General features: G+C 36.4%; 1 protein-coding gene across 12 annotated transcripts in view; it reads right to left on the bottom strand.

Annotated features, from left to right (window-relative positions):
- Window positions 1-17,887, bottom strand: part of PTPRM (protein tyrosine phosphatase receptor type M) — a 442,950-nt gene that overhangs the window by 59,064 nt on the left and 365,999 nt on the right. For all 12 annotated transcript variants that reach the window (XM_088050998.1, XM_088051003.1, XM_088051039.1 and 9 more), the window contains one exon: window positions 3,325-3,412. In XM_088050998.1, the coding sequence (XP_087907124.1) occupies window positions 3,325-3,412 (88 nt within the window). The remainder of the gene's footprint in view (window positions 1-3,324; window positions 3,413-17,887) is intronic.

Raw genomic sequence — 17,887 nt, 5'->3', positions numbered from 1 at the left:
GATTCTTAAATAGTCTCTAGGTTAACTGTCTATATTTTTAAGGTATTTTTTTCCTTCATACTTCAGTTTCTCTTAACAATTTCTGTAGCTTTAAAATACTCTTTTTTCCATCTCATTGCTATTTTGATACCCTTCCATTAAGAGACCTAATTTAACTTTCCACTGATCACTTAAGCTTTTAAAATTATTTATCTTAGAGTAAATTTGCCTTTGTAGAATATGGTAGTAGATAATGAATGTAAGCATTTTATTCTCTCTCACCTCGTGTTACCTAGAACATGTATATGCCAGCCTGCAGACTGTGATCTTTAACAAGCCCCTTGAGCACCTGGTTGATTAGCATGCCTAGCCAATGACCCTTTCTTGGGACGTGCATTCCCAATTCTCTGCAAATCAAACCTTTTATAAATGTCTCAGCTAAAATCTTTAGCTGCTTTTAAAAGCTGTGATCAATACTCTCTTCTCGTTTAGTCAATATTGAGTTAGGTAAAAATAAATACAGAACCCCTCCCATTCCCTCAAGATCTTTCATGAGGAAAAATGAATAAATTTTACCAAAATCCATGCCTAACCCCACACAGTTATGTCAGAAACATAAATTTTCTTAGGTGATGAAAGATTCATTTAGCAGGTTCATGCTGGGTTTAGTTTGTAATGAGAATCCATGAAGGTTTTTTTGTTCAGTAAAGAAAGAACACGTTTTCTGTTGGTACTGGACTGTGATCATGATTCAACTTTTTGTAGCCACTGTCATACACTGGGTAGGGCACACTTGCAGCCAATTAAATGCACATCACTTAGATAACATAAAGCATATTGCAATTTTGACAAGCTCCTGCAATGCTGGGTGCTTGGTGCTATTGTTTTAGTTCCCTCCAAGAACAATAATGACTACGAGCAATATTCTAACAGTGGTATCCTGGGAAAAATTAAAACAAAGAGGGTAAATGGATAGAAAAAAATATGTTTTGCAGAAAAAATATACATTTCATTATAATCATGTACCCATAGTCAGTGGCATCTATGCCACTGTATTTTAAAGTGTTTGAACATAGCATAAAAGGGCAATTTATTAAAGTGCTTTTAAGCTAAAGCATATACTTTATACAATTATCTAGGACATATTTTCAAAAGTAGACCATTCAAACTGTACCCTCATACTCTGAGAAATGCAATCATTTATCCAGGAGAAAAACACATAAAATAATTAAATAGTTAACTACCCTATCTGCATACATGTACTTAACAACAACAACAAATAGAACGATAGTTCTTGTGGGCAGTTTCAGCTTTTCTTTTAAGACACTGTCTTTAATTCTAGTAGATCTTAATTTTAACTTGAGTTGTCTTCATTTTCACAGCCACATAAACAGGAAGTGTTATTGATAAAAACTCCATCCAGCTCTCTCCCTCTGCTAAATACTGAGGACATTTCAAGTAAATTGAGCTCTAAATGTCCTGAGTTATACTTGGCCTCTTAGAAAGCCTTCAGTATCACTTGTAATTGTCATTGATTTGTGTATCTAATATCTTTTATGTGTTTTCCCTTGGCTATTCATCACTTGATTACCTCAAACATAAAGCACTAGCAGTTTTCTGGTTTTCTTCAACCAAAGGGTGTCAAAGTGTAAGACAATGTCTAACATGACATGGTAAGAGGGGAGTGACACACTAAACCTGACTACAAGAGAAGGCCTATTGTAATAGGTTTGGACTGGAAAAAAAATTCACAAAGCAAGGATAAGCACAAAACTGCTTTGTATTTCTTATTTTTGATTTTGATATTTTTACTCAAATTATTAGCTGTTACTCATATAATGTATTGCTACATCCTCACAAAATAACAAGTTTGTTCCACATTAAATATTGCTTGGAGGGAAACAAGCAAAACCATATCTAGCTAACTGATCTGCTTTTGCATATGTGCCAGACCATCACAATAATCACATTTCTCTAGAAGATTTAATTTCCATTTTCAGTATATAGCACTGTGTACATCAAAATACATAGCAATACTATTGTGTCCACTCAAAACTATGTGGCAGATCATTTCTCTTGCTTAATTTGCCTCTGCCTCAATGTGTATTTCCTGTGGGCTCTCATTCTGCAGCAAACTACAGAGCTGTTTTCTCCTTGCAGACAGTCTCTGCCCAGCTGGGCCCTATTCTCATCGCCTACTGTAGGTCACTAAGTTGGGAGCTGTTCTCTCCAGACTCGTTACACATGCTCTGCAGAGAGGACCTCCTGAGGTGGTGATTCAGAAGCATTCAAATGGGTTCTGTTTCAGAACCATTTCTCAAGAAGACCTGTCCTTCTCTCTCTCAAGCCCATGTGGTCCACTGATGAAGAAACCGAGGCAGGTATGTGCCTGGACATGCACTTAGGATAGGTGCTGAAGTCAGTGCAAATATGCACTACACACTCCTTCCACAGGTCCTCCAAATGTTCAATCAGCATGGCTTATTTTTCTCTGCTGTCCCATGTACCTTCATTTTCATGCTTACAAAACAAGGTGACGGCTGCTTATTTCTCTGCTTATACCTGCTCATGGTTATCTGGCTGGCTGTTAAAAACACATGCACTCCACATCTTAAATTTAGATCTTAAAGTGAAAAAACAGGGAAGGGATCATCTCCTACATACACACTGAGAACTCACCTTTAAGTGCAACAAGAGCAGTGTGTAAATAATACAATTTTACTGAACTTGATATACTTCCTGCCTCCACGTTCACATGCAACATCTCTAGTCACAATGCTTTGGAAGTCATGATGCAAGATTTAGGGGTCACTCACCAAAGCATGTTATCATCTCCTCAAGTTATTTGATTATTAGTATGTCTAATCCTTATTAAGCCTGGCATTTTTAAGTAAAACATTAAGGGTTACCTTTTTTCCTTAGAGACTGTCTAGCATAAGGCAGAATAGTTGACTCTATTATTGTGGAACACTTAAGCACCAGTATTGTCTGCTCCTAAAATATCCAGAATCTAATACCAAGGTGATGATGTGGTCATGGGTAGTCTTGTGCTAAGCTGACAGGAGCAGTTTGGGACCTGTTAGAGCTGAGTACTGGTTAAGGGTGTCATTCTCTATTAGCCAAATGCTGATCACAGGATGGAAGGTATACAGAAGGGCAGTTGAGAAAATGCATTAAATCTGACAGTTTTCGCAAAGAAAAAAAAAAGTAACATTTTCCCTCATTTTTATCTTCTTAATTAGGGAAAAGGAATATAAGTCTGATGTGAGCACAAGGCTGGTGGTCATTCTTATCCAGATCTGAAGGGAAGTTAACAAAGTGCACAATTATGTTGTCAACACTCACATGCAATGATATTCCCGTATCTATTTTTCATTCTGTTCTCATCTTTCTTAGCTGAATCCCATGGTGCAGACTGTCCTTCAAAGAAACTCTAAAAAAAGGAGAGAAAGTGACATTAAGAAAAGCATGCAGAAACAGTTATCTTATGGCTAAATGAAAGAGAAAGGCAAACAGTACTCGTGGGCTTTGTTGTTAAAGTGGCATTGAACCGATTCATTTATTGAGCAAAAATACGAGTCTCCTGTTTAAATGTTATCTATGCATAGCTCCAGATGTTACTTAAAATTTGACATGAGATTATCTGTGTAATAGCAAGAAGAATTATTTGCAAGTGAAGTGCTATTAAACCTTTCCAAATCTGCGTTCTTGCAACACTGAGAGTCCTTCACTTGTGCTATCCAGATTCCCTGTATAGTTCTGATATACACACGTGAAGCTGAAGGAGCTTCATCATCAGTGTTGGAGGTACTCCAGTATTTGAGTGCAGAAATTACAGACTGTACTGATATGTTTTATTTTTGACATACCCCAAGTTTCATTTACTTGTTGGCAGATGACCTCATGGATCAAAACATATACAGGCATTTAAAAAAACATGGATTCAACTAGCACAATTGTGCCTTTTTTTTCTCTTAAGCACAATTTATGACACCACCATGATGATTCTTTTCCCAGAGAATAAAATCAGTGTGATTTTGTTAAAGATATAATCTCATCTTTACCGAACAGCTGTCCTTTAGCTAATAAATCTCACGTAAACAAGAAAGTTGAAGGTGCTAAAAGTTTATTTTTACATTAATAAAACACAGAAGCTGCCAAAAGGGCAGCAAGCAAGTTGTTATGCCCTATTAGTTCTGAGCTTTCTGTGGTGCAAAAGAGCATTAGCACAACCTCTTTATTTATGCATTTTATCCATATCATGCAGATGTGTTTTAAAATTCTGTATTGAAATATTAATCTTGTGTTAAAAAATACTTAGTTGCCAAGCAAACTACTGGAATTCTATCATGATTATGGCCAGTCTTAACTCATGTTTTCATCTTTTTACTAAAATGATCAGTAAAAATCAGTAAATTAAATCTTCTGTATCACACTAAATAGAGAAAACACTGGGAAGTTTGTATCTTTTGCAAGATCTCAACACAGTGAGTGGTTTAAAACAGATAATATCCATAAAATTGTCTAGTGTTACTGTTTTTTACCGTCAAATTTTAAAATAGTTGTTTTTCAAATCCCAATGATTTCTAGTAGCAAAGAGCATAAAAGTCAAACCAAATCCTTGATCTCTTGCTGAAGTCAAAGGAAGACAAGGACATGCAGTGTCTAAATTGGGTATTCTTTTCACAAGTTTACTAGTGCTGGTTTTCAACTTATGATCTAGAAATTCCTGAAAATATATGGACTACTTCTAAAATGTTTATAAGTAGTAACTCAAGAAAAACAGAAGCCTGTCAGTGGCTTCAATTTGTTTTTCCTTCATCTCCATACTTCCTTAGAAAATTTTTAGTGGTTTGGAAAGTGGAATTATTAAAACCCATTAATACAAATAAATTTCTCCTTAATCCTAACATACCATCATTGGGTACAGCTCTGAGAAACACTCATTGCTACTAGGATAGAGAAGTGCAACCCTGTGAATCCTGAAATGATTTATAGCTTTGGGGCTCTTTGCCAAAACAGCATCAAATGTTATCTGATTATACATTTGCCAACGGCATTTAAAGCAAGCAGGCCCTCCCACTCTAGAGAACTCTCAGCTCAGGCTGGATGGAAATTACTTTTCTAGTAAGTCTGACCAAACTGCAAACTTCATAAGGAATGACTCTCGATGGACAAAGATCTATGTCTCAATTTCTTGCATATTTCACACTCTCGGACAACACTGAACAATTAAACATAGTTAAAGGCAAAGTAGAGATGGAAATGGTCAGCAGCAAAGCTGCAAAGACGAAACAAACTAACAATTCATCTGATCTAAAATTTGATGTGGATTTCGCATTTCATACAGCTAAACAGACTACTGAAAATGCTAGTTTTCTTCTCCTAGAGACTAATGCACAGAATTGATCCATGAGACACCAGCCAGCAAGTGGTTTTGAGTTCAATTCAGTAAGCATTACATGTGCTATTACAGAAAAAGAGTCCTGCTGACACAGCTTCTGAGCCTAAACCTTGAAATACGGAAGACCCAAATATTCTCCAAGGGGCATCTTGTTTCTCTCTGTCCCACTAATGAACTTTCACAGAATTGCTTTGAAACAATCAAATGAAGTAAAGCTCTGGAGGAAACTGGGAAAGATTTAGATGGTGCTGAATTCTGGGAAGAAATACAATAGGCAATGTACTGCTTTCAGAAACTTGTCTGGGTCTCATCTGCAGTGTACAATTCTATTTTTCCCAAGTGTTTGGAACTTCTGAAAACAATGATAATTTTAATGAGTCTTACAGATAAACCATCTCCTAACAATTTATCTCCAACATAGATAATTCTGTTCTTTAGAACAGATATGTATCAAACCTCACACAACAGCAAAAACCAGGAAACAGATTTACATTTCCAGCTACTGCTTTCTGACTTCACTTTCTTTATTAAAAATGTATTACAGAAAAAGAACTTCAGATATTTATTTTTCTTTGAGTTTTTATCAATAAATTAGTGAACGAAATAAAGCATATCACACAGGGAAAATAAGACATAATTTATGTATATCCATTTTTCTTTTTAATTCATTTTGGGATGCACACTGGTATTACAGTGAGAAGAGCACGGGAAAGATAATTTCAAGGAAGAGCTATTACAGTGCAAAAGCATAAAAAAACCCAGTTATTGTAAAAGACAGCTGGAGTGTCATTTCCTAAATTCCCCGTGTGCTACCATTACACAAACTCCAACAGAATGATAATCCACACTGTATTATAAGGAGAAATCTCATTTGTCCCACAAGTAAAGAACAGAGAAGATATTTCATAACAGATGATCTGTCAAGATCTTTCCTTACTTGTGAGAAATACACGTTTCATTACAGAAATTTTTTAAATCTCTTCCCTGACATATCACTCTCCAGGGATGCTGCTCCACAGCAGCCCACACATTATCTTTGTGGCTATTCATTCTAATTCATCCTTAGAAGTTTCTTAAAACTGTGGACCATTAGGAAGAGATATGGCTCACAAACAGCTTCACTCTGCCAAATGCTTGGCAAGGGCAATGGAGAACCAAAAATGAGTATAGGACATTTCTCAAATAATTTAAAATAAGTATTTCTTCAACTCAAAATCACCCAGAACTCTGGCTACCCAGCCTCTGTGATCTTCTTGAAAAATGAAATGCTCTTCAAGCCAGCTGTTGTTACAGCAGAAATTTCAGTATGCATGTCAACTGCCATTCTATTAGTAGAAAATATTACAATAATTATGATGAAACACTTTCTGAAGAAAAATTAATATTAGAGAACTGCTTTATATGCAACATGAAAACTGGACAGTGATGCAGCAGGAGGATCATCTTAGGATGAATGTGATACTTTTGTGTGCTTTAACTCAATACTGAAGTGGTTCCCATTAAAGACTAAATATTTGCCAAGCGCTCATTCACTGTGACCCTCAGACTAGAAAATAACTGCAGTATCTCAAATGAGAGGTGGAGCTAATCATTGCAAACAGAAAAATCTATTTGCGGTGATTAGCTCCCCCTCTCATTTTGCGAAAGAAAGAATTTTTTAGATTATTCCCTTTCCTAATTTAAAATTCGTAAGGCAAAAAATATTGGAAAGGACCTATATAAAAGTGCAGTTTGAAGAGGTTGAATGTGAAGAACAGGGTGAGATCTTTAGAATAAAATTTGTGTATCTGCTGATTGTCATCTTTCCCAACACACTTTCTATCTTAGATTTCATACTTCTAGATAAGAATACTACAAAAAAAATTTGTAAGTGCTTTAAGGTCTACAAATGTAAAGTGTGGAATTACTGTTTTTATTATTAGTCAAAAACCAAGCAGCAACTTTTCCAAAACATACTTTGTAGTTGCTAGGTGACAACTGCGTAGTCTCTTACAATGTCATTTACAAAATGCAAGCTCTTACAAGCAAAGAAAGAAGAAGTTAAGGCCATCATAAATCTCTCTGCCTACTTAATAAGCAAGAATATTACCTGTAGGTTCAAAGAAATGCTATTGCACTGTGTAACAGCTTAAGTTTGACCTGTGGATTTGTTTTTAAATGTATTGGTCTTTATGTTATCTGATTTTCTCAACTGACTCTGAGTTTCTTCACTGGTAACATTCACTTTCCATTGCTATTTCTAAATGACCAGATTACAATGTATTTTAACAACACTGGTAATTTGACCTATCCAGTTATAGGTACCTCTTGATTTTTTTTTAAGTTACATGCAGAGAATTATGCACACTGTCTACTTTAAGCTGGCCCAGACAACTAACAGTGATCCTAATGGAGGTCCTTGTCTAAACTCAATTAGCTGGAGAAAAATCTTAAATTTCTACTATAGAGCCCCTTGAGCAGCAGCTAAATTAGATGCTTAAAATGCCCTGAATTTGATAGTGAAGATTCCTTACTAGTTTAACACTAATGCTGTGTCTATTTCATACATGAAGATTACAGATGGGAAAAATGCATCTATTGAAGTCTGAGTTAAGATCCTAGGGTCACATTAGACTCTTCGTATTTACAAACCCTAGTAAATACACAGTTAAGCATGTCCATAAATGTCTGGAGGACAAGGATCTTCAGGCTCATTTAATGAACACTGCAAGATTTGTGAGTGCAGTAAATCTGTAAGTTCGTTGGATTTTCAGTCTTCAGAATCTGCTAAATATCTGTGGTATATGAGAATGTTCTTGTGACTTAACAACGTTGTTTTTATTTTTTTTAAACATAAAATTGAAATAATTACATTCCGTTTGCTGATAACTCAGTATTTAGACTACTAAGGAATTAAAAAGGGTCACTAAAAGTTACATTAAATGAAATCCGTAGGAAGGCCCAAGCTATTAAACAACATTTTTAATCTTCTAGTCACTTTGAGGGAAGCTTTCATCATTGAAAATGCATCACCTGTAGGTAATAGATCTCCCCAAGTGTTTGTGAGCAGTGGTAAATTATTTCACTGATGGCAACCCACTGTGTGCAAGCAGCTCTTCATACTTCAGTCATTGCTTTGGTCACTGAGAGCATCTGTGGATGACAGCCTGCCACTAGAGAATATATTCACCATCAGCTTTTCCTTCCCTGTCAGCTTCAATCACTGAGAATTATGTCCAGTTTTCAAATAATGGAATTTAAAAAAAACATTTTACTGTGCCTGCCCTTGAAAAGTGTCTGTTGCAAGAGCCAATGTGAAAATCTATCTAATCAATGTAAACTGCCTTCAGCAGCTATAAAGCACTTACTGGTGTATTACAGTAGCCTAAGTCTGAACACAGAAGAAAAAAACCAAAAAACCCAAAACCCAATAAAGACTGCTGCAAATAGAATATATTGATGTTATTGCTAAAACTCCCTTGTAGTGTTCAGATTTTTCTGGTAAAATTAGGCTGACAGTTTACATAAGGTTTTCTATGTGTAAGATATAAGATGCAGATCAGTTTTAAAGCAGATACAGACTTACAGCACCTCTCTGATATTGTTCCCAATGCTCCTTTATGTGGTTGTTCCTCCCTGAACTAATGTAAAAAAAACCTCAGAAACATCCACTCAAGGGTTTGCATAACCAGAGGTAGGAAACAGTCTTTTCTTTCTCAGGTGAATTTAGGCTAGTCTGCATTACACATGAGAGTAAGAGTAGGAAAGCAAAAGTCCTTCCGGTCTTTTGAGACACTAAACATCATGCTCACTGCCTACATTAAGTGTTGAAATGCAAGGGGAACTATTACCTCCTGCACTGACTAACTGCAGCAAGCCTTAACAACACTCAGACTGCAAAACAAGGACAAAAACCACACAGATAAGACAAAATCTGGTACTTATTCTGTGATTGGATTGGTGTGCTCATTTTTCAGAGGCAGTGTTTTCAGTTAGTGCATTTCTCAATATGTTTAAAAATACAAGAAAGTCACAGGCTTTGCTACTCCCTGGACAACTGGGAAGTCTAGTCAACCTACAGCAGCACAAGGAAAACGTACTAAAATTATCATAATGCTTCAGTATAATATTATGAATGATGTAGGTACTTGCACCGCTTACCATGAGCTAGCTCTAGATGACAACAGCATTGGGAAATATACATGAAATTTAGTTAACACTATGGGACAAGAGAGTAGCTCATTAGCTCACTAGAACAGAGAAATAATTTAAGTGAAAGTGAAGACTGTGAAGGTGTAGCACATCTTCAGGAACAGCAGGTTGTGAGTACCAGCCATGCTGAAGGCATAATGCGTGAAGGTGCTAAGAGCATTTGAACAAGATAGTCAAGAATAAGTTCTTTTTTCTACCCAGTCCTATATTTGACAGTGTCTGGAGTTGTTTGGGGAAAGGACCCAGAGGATGAGGTGACCTGAGAGTCTGTAGGAGAACACGTGGCATGGCTGGAACCACAACACAGAGCCACACAAATTCCTTTCTGGAATATGTTGTCTCCTGTGGAGTGGAAGTTGTGGAATTTGTAAAACTGCGCATATTGGTGATTGAAATATTCTGGTATCTTAGTACATTTAGTCTCCAATAACCAATTATCATTTGGTCTTAAATCATGACAAGAGTGTCACAGAGTACTCCTGTAATACCTAACAAAGAATTACTTTCCATATATTTTTAACGCAACCTATTTATGAGATCTGTTAGTGTAACTTCTTTTCTTGCTATCTAACACTGAAGGTAATACCTGAAACTCACCTGTAATATTTGACAGGACTATAAATCTTTATAGATTCTGTAGAGCTGTCTACAGATTTGACAGATAACCTAGTTTTGATAGGCTTTCAGAGCCGTTTCCATTTTACCTATTAAAGTTTTAAAAATTCCATTACTTTAATTCCTTTAAAATTCTTTAAGATTAACGTATAAGAAAAGATTTTAGCAATATGGTGACTTAGTAAGAGGACTGCCATACAACATACAATTAAAATTCTAATTCAGAAAGTTATTCCCTGGCATACTAGACAGCAATAACTTAACCTCATTAATCTTCCTGATTTATCTCCAGCAGAAAAATATAGTATGTTGATAGGATTTCATGATCCTTTTTTATAGAAAGGACCCTCTGGGTACAATATGCACACTTGTATTGTAATTAATGTGCAAGATATATTGTTTTTAACTTGTGTGCAAAAGAAAATAAAGTTGGTCTCAGGCACTGCTTAATCCCTCTTATGTAAATGAATTTCCTGCTTTTGGAGGATTTTATGAATACTTTTCATGTACAGCATGTGGGGTTTTCTTATCTCCCCATTCCTCCCCACCTTTTATTTTATTTCTTCACACAGTATGTAATTAAGAGTGCAAACTTGAGTAAGACCCATGACTGTAATGTCTTAAAACATAAAGTGAATGAACACAGGACACTCTGAATACCAGCTAATTCTGTGCTTTGATAGAAAACCAAAGGACGACACTGATCACCACACAGGCACTATCCATCCTTTTGTGAACAAAGCTATCTGCATCATTATTCATTAACTGAGCCATCTTCTTGCTTCCCCCTCATGTTGTTCCGAAGGAGGTAATTACACATGTTAGTTGTACGCACAAGTGAAAAATGATGCAGAGTCATTTATTTCTTCATGAGAAATCCTACCCACCAGGACACAGGTATTTCTTCTCTACAAGGATGGTGAGGCATCGGAATGAGACGTTGTGGATCCCCCATCCCTCAAAGGGTTCCAGGCCAGGCTGGATAGGGCTCTGAGCAACTAGGGAGACATGTCACCTGTCCATGGCAGGAGGGGAGGAATGAGATGATCTTTTATGTTCCTTCCAACCTAAACCATCCTGGGACTCTGTGATTTACTCAAAATGGGGAGGACTCCAGGTCACATACAGTCCACTGAATGTGTAGGTAAGGCAAATTCTGAATTGACTTCTTTATACTGTCTTCAGAAAGGTAACATGTAAATACCTCAAAGGACTTGGACAGAAGGAAAATACTCACTCTGATCACTATGACATGGTTTGAATGGTTTGAGGCTGGAAAGGAGAGCTGTCTTAAAATGTTGTATGAAGGCAGAGACATTGAATTTGAGCTAATGCAGGTTTCCAAGGTACCATTATAACCAGATTTTTCAACTCTTGTTTTTAATTTCCAATTTACTCAGGAAAATCTTTTTCAAGTTCCTTTCTGCCAAGCAAGACATTCCTTCCACAATGCTACTTAGAGGTACATCACTCCTAGATTTTCTTTAAGGTACTCAGAATGTTATCAGGCAGATGGTTTCTAAAAACTAGTTTTAGATACCTTAGAGTTTTGAGAACATTATTTGGAATATTTTTGTGCACTTCAAATTTTAATTCAGAAAGCAAATAAAAGATGTAAATATTTTTTCTGAGTCTAGCCCATTTTTCCTCCTAAAGATTAGCACTCTGATATTTGATTTACTTTACAAATAATAAAAGCTTGGCCCAGGGAATGGTTTCAAAGAGCTAATGAAATATTATTGAAGTACAGCATAAAGATGTGCTGTGAAAAAAGAAGACAAGGACTGCAGATTTGTTCTTCCTATATTAAAGAGTTTGCAATTGGTTTAAAATATAACAAAAAAGATAAAAAAAAGGAAGAAAAGAAAAAAGAAATTAAAAAGAAAAATTCAGAGTGAGACAGCGAGAGGAGGAGAAGAAGAAAATACAAAAAAAAAAAAATTAGTCACCAGAAGAAAAAGTCTATATTTGAATGAAGTGGTAAGCTTTGTGTTGCAGTTATTAAAATTTTCTGTTCACCCGTGTTTTACACAGTGATTGATGAGAGCTACTTCACTTATTGCCTAAATGTGCTATGTAATGAACAAAACAAGGCTTAAGGATTCCACGAAACTTTTCTGAAGTGGGAAATAGTTTCCATGGGAAAACGCTTCTTTTCCATGACTTGACTGATGCTGTAAGCCTGTGACATTATTCTTTGAGCAACTATATTATTTGAAAAGACACTATTTAATATCTGGGCAATTCTGGTTACTGAAGTTTATTGCTTTTGAAAGGTGATCAACATTAAACTGGCGGACACATACACTGATAAGAAAGGTGACTTCTGACACTTTTCTAGGTAATCCAGTAATATTTTTGCCTGATTTTATCTGAATACATCACTGTAATTGAGACAATGCTCTGAGCTCACAATTCACAGGAACTGCCTGACTTTAAATTATCAGCTAAAACAGGCACAGAAAGCCTGATAAGATCTTCAAATCCCCTGTAAAGACAAGCTGCTTGTGATTTAGAACCACACAATTTGGAAAAACCTTCAATGTAATAAAATTCCCTGAAGCACCAGAAAACGGCAAGTGGAAAAATGAAACAAAAGCAAACAAATGTTGAATTTGAAAAGTGAATAAACCCCTCCCCTATCTTCATCCAAGTTGTAATGTACACACAGCTGATCTAACCTTTCAGAAGTGATAAAGCACCCCACAGATTTGGCTCACTAAGTGGGCCTCAAGGGTTTCCATGAGTGTATCTCGGCTGCTCTAGTTAATATAGTTTGAATAGAAGATAAGAGAGAAACAAAGCTCACATAATAAGATTTTAATTCTGCTACAAGGCAACACTGACATCACATTTAACTACAAGATAAAAGCCAGAGTACACTGGCGTGCACAGATGGAACACAAATATTTTGCACACTGCTATTTTTCCTGTGGAAAAGATAGAACTTTTCAAGGGAAGTGAGAGCAGTAGGGTATGCTAAAAGGGATAAAGGTCTACTTGCAGTGCCCTTTCAAAAAAAGAACAGCACTTCATTGTGCTGGCTCATTAAATTTTTTGATCTTCACACGAAGCTTTGGTGCCTCGATGTCTGCTTTGCTTGTTTGCAAATCCACTATTTGCTTGCATATATAAGGTCAATCAGACATTCCTCTGGGCTTGACTTTTAGGCCAGCACTTTCCTTGTTGTAAAGAAAAAGCTCTCCTATTTAAAAGCTACATGTCTATTTATCACTTTTCCTGGCTGGCATCCAGTCCCTGAGCTTATAATTTTCTACACTCTCTTGCTTTGGGGAGAGCAGTAATGGGTCACAGTAGAGCCACTGAGAACTTCCACAGCAACAGGAGCCCCCATTACTTCACTATCCAAAAATACTGTCTCTGGGTTTTAAAGTTATGCTTCCTTTTCCCAGACATCCCTCTGTAGGCTCTCATTCCGTAATTGCTTCCTGTCAATCATCTTCCCTTTGTAAGGGAAAGGTGGATAAAAACTTCGAAAAAATGGTGTTGGTCCCAGACAATTTCCCGTCTGTCTGAGAAACTACTCAAAGAATGACACAGAGTGTTTAAGAGCATATAAAGATAATCAGCATAAAAACAGTAGAGGTAATAATGGGATTGACAATGACGACAAGTGTTGCTGTCAATTGTTAACCTGATTATTTTTAGCTTGCTCACTGTACACTGACAGACAGCAGACCTTCAATACAGCCTCAAGACTGCTCGTTAGTACAACCAGTGTGTGCCAGCTTAGGCACACTAATGAAGAGCAATGGCTCAACAACCTGAATTGCCTTATTTTGATGTTTGAAACATATATACAGCAATTTCTCATTTCAAGAGAGGTAATCCTGCAGAAATTAATCAACCAGGCTTAAAACCAGACAGGTCATTCAAATATATAATACACTGAATTGAGGCTACTCCAAGGCTGAGCTAATGGTTAATGTGTAGTGGAAGTACTCTGTGGAAGTTAACAATGAAGGAGGGACAAAAGGGGTTGCTGTCCCTAAATGCTCTTATTTGAAGAGCAGTTCTGCATCATCCATCTGACATCAGGTATGTGGTACTAATATCTTCTCAGTAGAAAAACACAATGCATATATGACTGTTCCCCTACACCACGTATCCACAGGAGCTTATTGATGGACATTTGGATTGTCCACTTCTCTTTCCATGTAATCAGCTATTATACTCCTGATCCCCAAGACAGAAACTTCCAAAGAGCTTTGAAAAGCCTTCTGAACTTGTACTGACCTTGTGCAATACAATGGTGATCTCTGAACATCCCAGTGCTAATATCTCCTCCTTCTTATCACTCACACAGCTACATTCAGAGAATGCACTCTGCAATTGAAATAAGTACTGAACTAACAGAAAAAATCTATCTCCAGCAATAAGGATGGAGATGGGAATTTGAGCGTCATAGAGTTACTTACTGGGCAAATGTGGAACAAGAATGTTTCTTCTCCTCTGGTGGTGCTTTATGACAATATGGTGAGAACATGAAGGTGACTTGTTTATGAAGTAAAGAGAGCTAACTGAAAAGTTACCAAGTCTATGTTAACACAAATGGATTCAGACATGAAACTTAAAGAAGAAATAAAGGGTTAGTCACAAAGAGAAATTCAGTGCAAAATATTGTTTATATTCAGAGCCTTAAGAACAGAAAAGAAGCAATCATAGTTCTGCACTTAGATCACACCTTTGACATTATTCTGTGGATTTTTTCCTGGCGTGCAGGACCCTTCTGAACATATCACCTAGCTACTCTTTTGTTCAGATTTAGATCTTGCCGAGCATCAAAACAATCCTTCAGTAATGAAGATTGAGGTTTAATGACTTGATGTGTAATTCTGGATTCTGCAATCTGCTTCCTGATTTTATCTTTTGCATAAACGGAACAAAACACAGCAATTTATCAGCTATCTGTGGACAATTCAAGATTTATATACATTGCAGCTCTAAATTTTTATTCTACACTTCCTTTCATTATAACACTGAACTCAAGATAGATTAATTGAGGCAAGCCAACATTATAACAGCTCTATTGAATAGCAGCAGATGCCTTTATTCTCTGCATCCCTCTATAAAACAAAACTTTAAAAAATTGGAATCTCTATATAAATATTTCCCTTAGAAGACAATACAAAGATTCCAGGCATCTGTTTCTCATTAAGCCAATTACTAGTTGTTTAAAATAACAACTCAGTAAAGTCCGTATTTATTAGATTTCTTAATAAACTCTATGAGCCAAATTCTGCAGATGGAACAAGAAAAAATGATGAAGAGTGAGCTAGATGGACAAGAGTGACCTAGCACTGAAATGCTCCAATCCTGACATTAGGTGGAATAATAAATATCCAATCTAAACAACCCCTGGCACCAACTTGAGGTTGTTTACTTTTTTCCTTTTGCTTGCTTGTTGTTGAGAGAAGAGACCCATCCCCACCTGGTTACAACCTCATTTCAGGTAGCTGAAGAGACAGGTAAAGTCTTACATGTCCCACTCTGGCTCCCTATCTTGCCCTAAGTCAACATGAATCTTAGTTCCATAAGAATATATTAAAAGCATATAAATTCAATACCCCAAAAAAGTATGGTTTGGTGGGTTTTATTGTATTACCTGAATTTGGAAGCTGTCATTCTCTATAACTTCACTGTAGTCACAATAGCTGGCAACTAAACTTGTCATGCCACTTAAAATACAAACACTTGATATGATACCAGATCAAACTTGAATTCTGGCATAAATGAAGACAATTTTTCTGTTTTTCATTAGAAGATGCTGAAAGTTTTCCAAGTGTGGGCAGAAGCTGTATGGTGAATGGAGTACTTCACTGCATATGAATTTCAGCTTTTAAAAATGTGGTGTACATTAGTGACAATCAAAATAGTACTTTCTATAGAGTATTTTTTTTATTTTTTCCTTCATAAAAACAGAGAGGAAACCAGTATCTTTAGGTTTTGGTTGGGTCTGTTTTTTTTTGAATTATTACACTATTAAGCTTGAGCACTCCAAAACACTGTTGCTCCACACTAAAACACTCATGTGGGTAGCACCATCCAAATATTTCATGACACTGAAAAGTCACGCTACTATTACAGTCCCAGATTTTTCTCTCAGGTTTCTAGGGACTCCAGCAGGGAGTGAGTGTAAATACTGATGAAGGGCAAGCAGACCCCTGTGTCAGTGTGCAGCTAGACAAAAACTTAGTAACTCTGTTAGTTTCCTGGCCCTTGGAAAAGGACTATTTTAAAAAGATAAAACCTGATCCCCTACAAGATATTTAAGGCAATTCCACTGTAGCATACTTCTGCTAAAAGAAAACATCCTCCTAGTTATGTCAAAATTAAAGACATATGCTTCCCAGCTAGACTGTCCTTCTACCTCAGCAATGCTCAAATATCAATTAACGGCAGGAATAAAGTGTTTTTAAAAAATGTCACCAAAAAATAAGAAACACACAGTCCCAATAACAAGAAATAAAAAGCAATCTACAAAACAGTTAAACTTTAGAGAAGCCCTAAATCCTGCACATAGTGTAGCTTTTCTAGCTTTCTTTGTACGCCAGAGATACATGTGCTTAGTAAATACCAGTGAAATAAACACAAATGCTGTGCAAAAAAACTGACAAATGGAGGGAAAATATGTCAATCTCAAACCAGATCTACAATTAAACATATAAAAAGCATGAGCAATTTATGTGATTTTCCTTGTATTCAAACACTTTTGTATGTTCTAGCTACTGTCGCTTCTATAGACTTGATTCACAATGTAACCATCAAAACTTAAAATTCAAGCTGCTGATGTTGTAAAAGAAGAGACAATTAAAAAGTCAGTGGAAAAACTGAAATGTGTAGAAAACTACTAGGAAAGCAGCAAGACACCAAATTTTCTTAGATTTTAAATGTGTTTCCCAGTGCAAAACCAAAGGAAATGCTTTGGTATGGTTGGAAGCTCGACCTATTTAACTTAAAAATTCAGATAACAGTGCCCATTTTGCTCTCCAAAACATGAGAAGAAGTGGTTTACTGCTCACACTAGGAGTTTAATTCCACTACCTCAATGTACTGTAAATAATATAACTCTCTTGAAAGGGTCTAATTAATGGAAACAAGATTCTTTACAGAATAAAGCACTGCTCAGAATAAAGGCTCAAGGACTAGGCTTTAGCATAGCAACTACATGCATTTTTACATAAAAGCATTTTACAACTGAATTTCTTTCTTTTTTTTTCTCTTACCCTTTACAGCACCATCAAGGTGCAGCCCAGTACACAGCAGTCCTGAGGCCCACCAGTGACAGTGGACCAGGAAAACAGCTAGTAAAAGAAAAGAGCTAGAAAACACTGAGGATTTGATCTGATTTAAGGAGCAGTTTTTGTTCTTTATAAACTGAGGTGATGTTAGTTCTATAAAACTGACTACCAGTATGGGAAAAAAAGAGAAAGAATTACCTTTTCACATCACATTGTTTGCTGTATATATACAGGGACACTGCTTTATTTTTTTATCTTTTTATGTGAGTTAACAGCCATACTGGGTCAAACCAGAGGTCCATACAACCAATTAGTTTTTCTACAACAGAACTAGTAGCAGATGTTTACAAAGAAGTACGAAGAACAGAGCAAACAGAGAATGAATCTTTCCTCAGCATACCCTTTTAGCTTCTAGCAATCAATGGCTTTCCTGAGC

The sequence above is a fragment of the Pseudopodoces humilis genome, chromosome 1 (assembly GCF_049639895.1).
Source record: "Pseudopodoces humilis isolate 2021_Gansu_Grassland_sample_001 chromosome 1, ASM4963989v1, whole genome shotgun sequence".
NCBI classification, from domain to species: Eukaryota; Metazoa; Chordata; class Aves; order Passeriformes; family Paridae; genus Pseudopodoces; species Pseudopodoces humilis.
The sequence above is the reverse complement of the archived record's forward strand: the minus strand, read 5'-3'. Positions and strand labels throughout refer to the sequence as shown.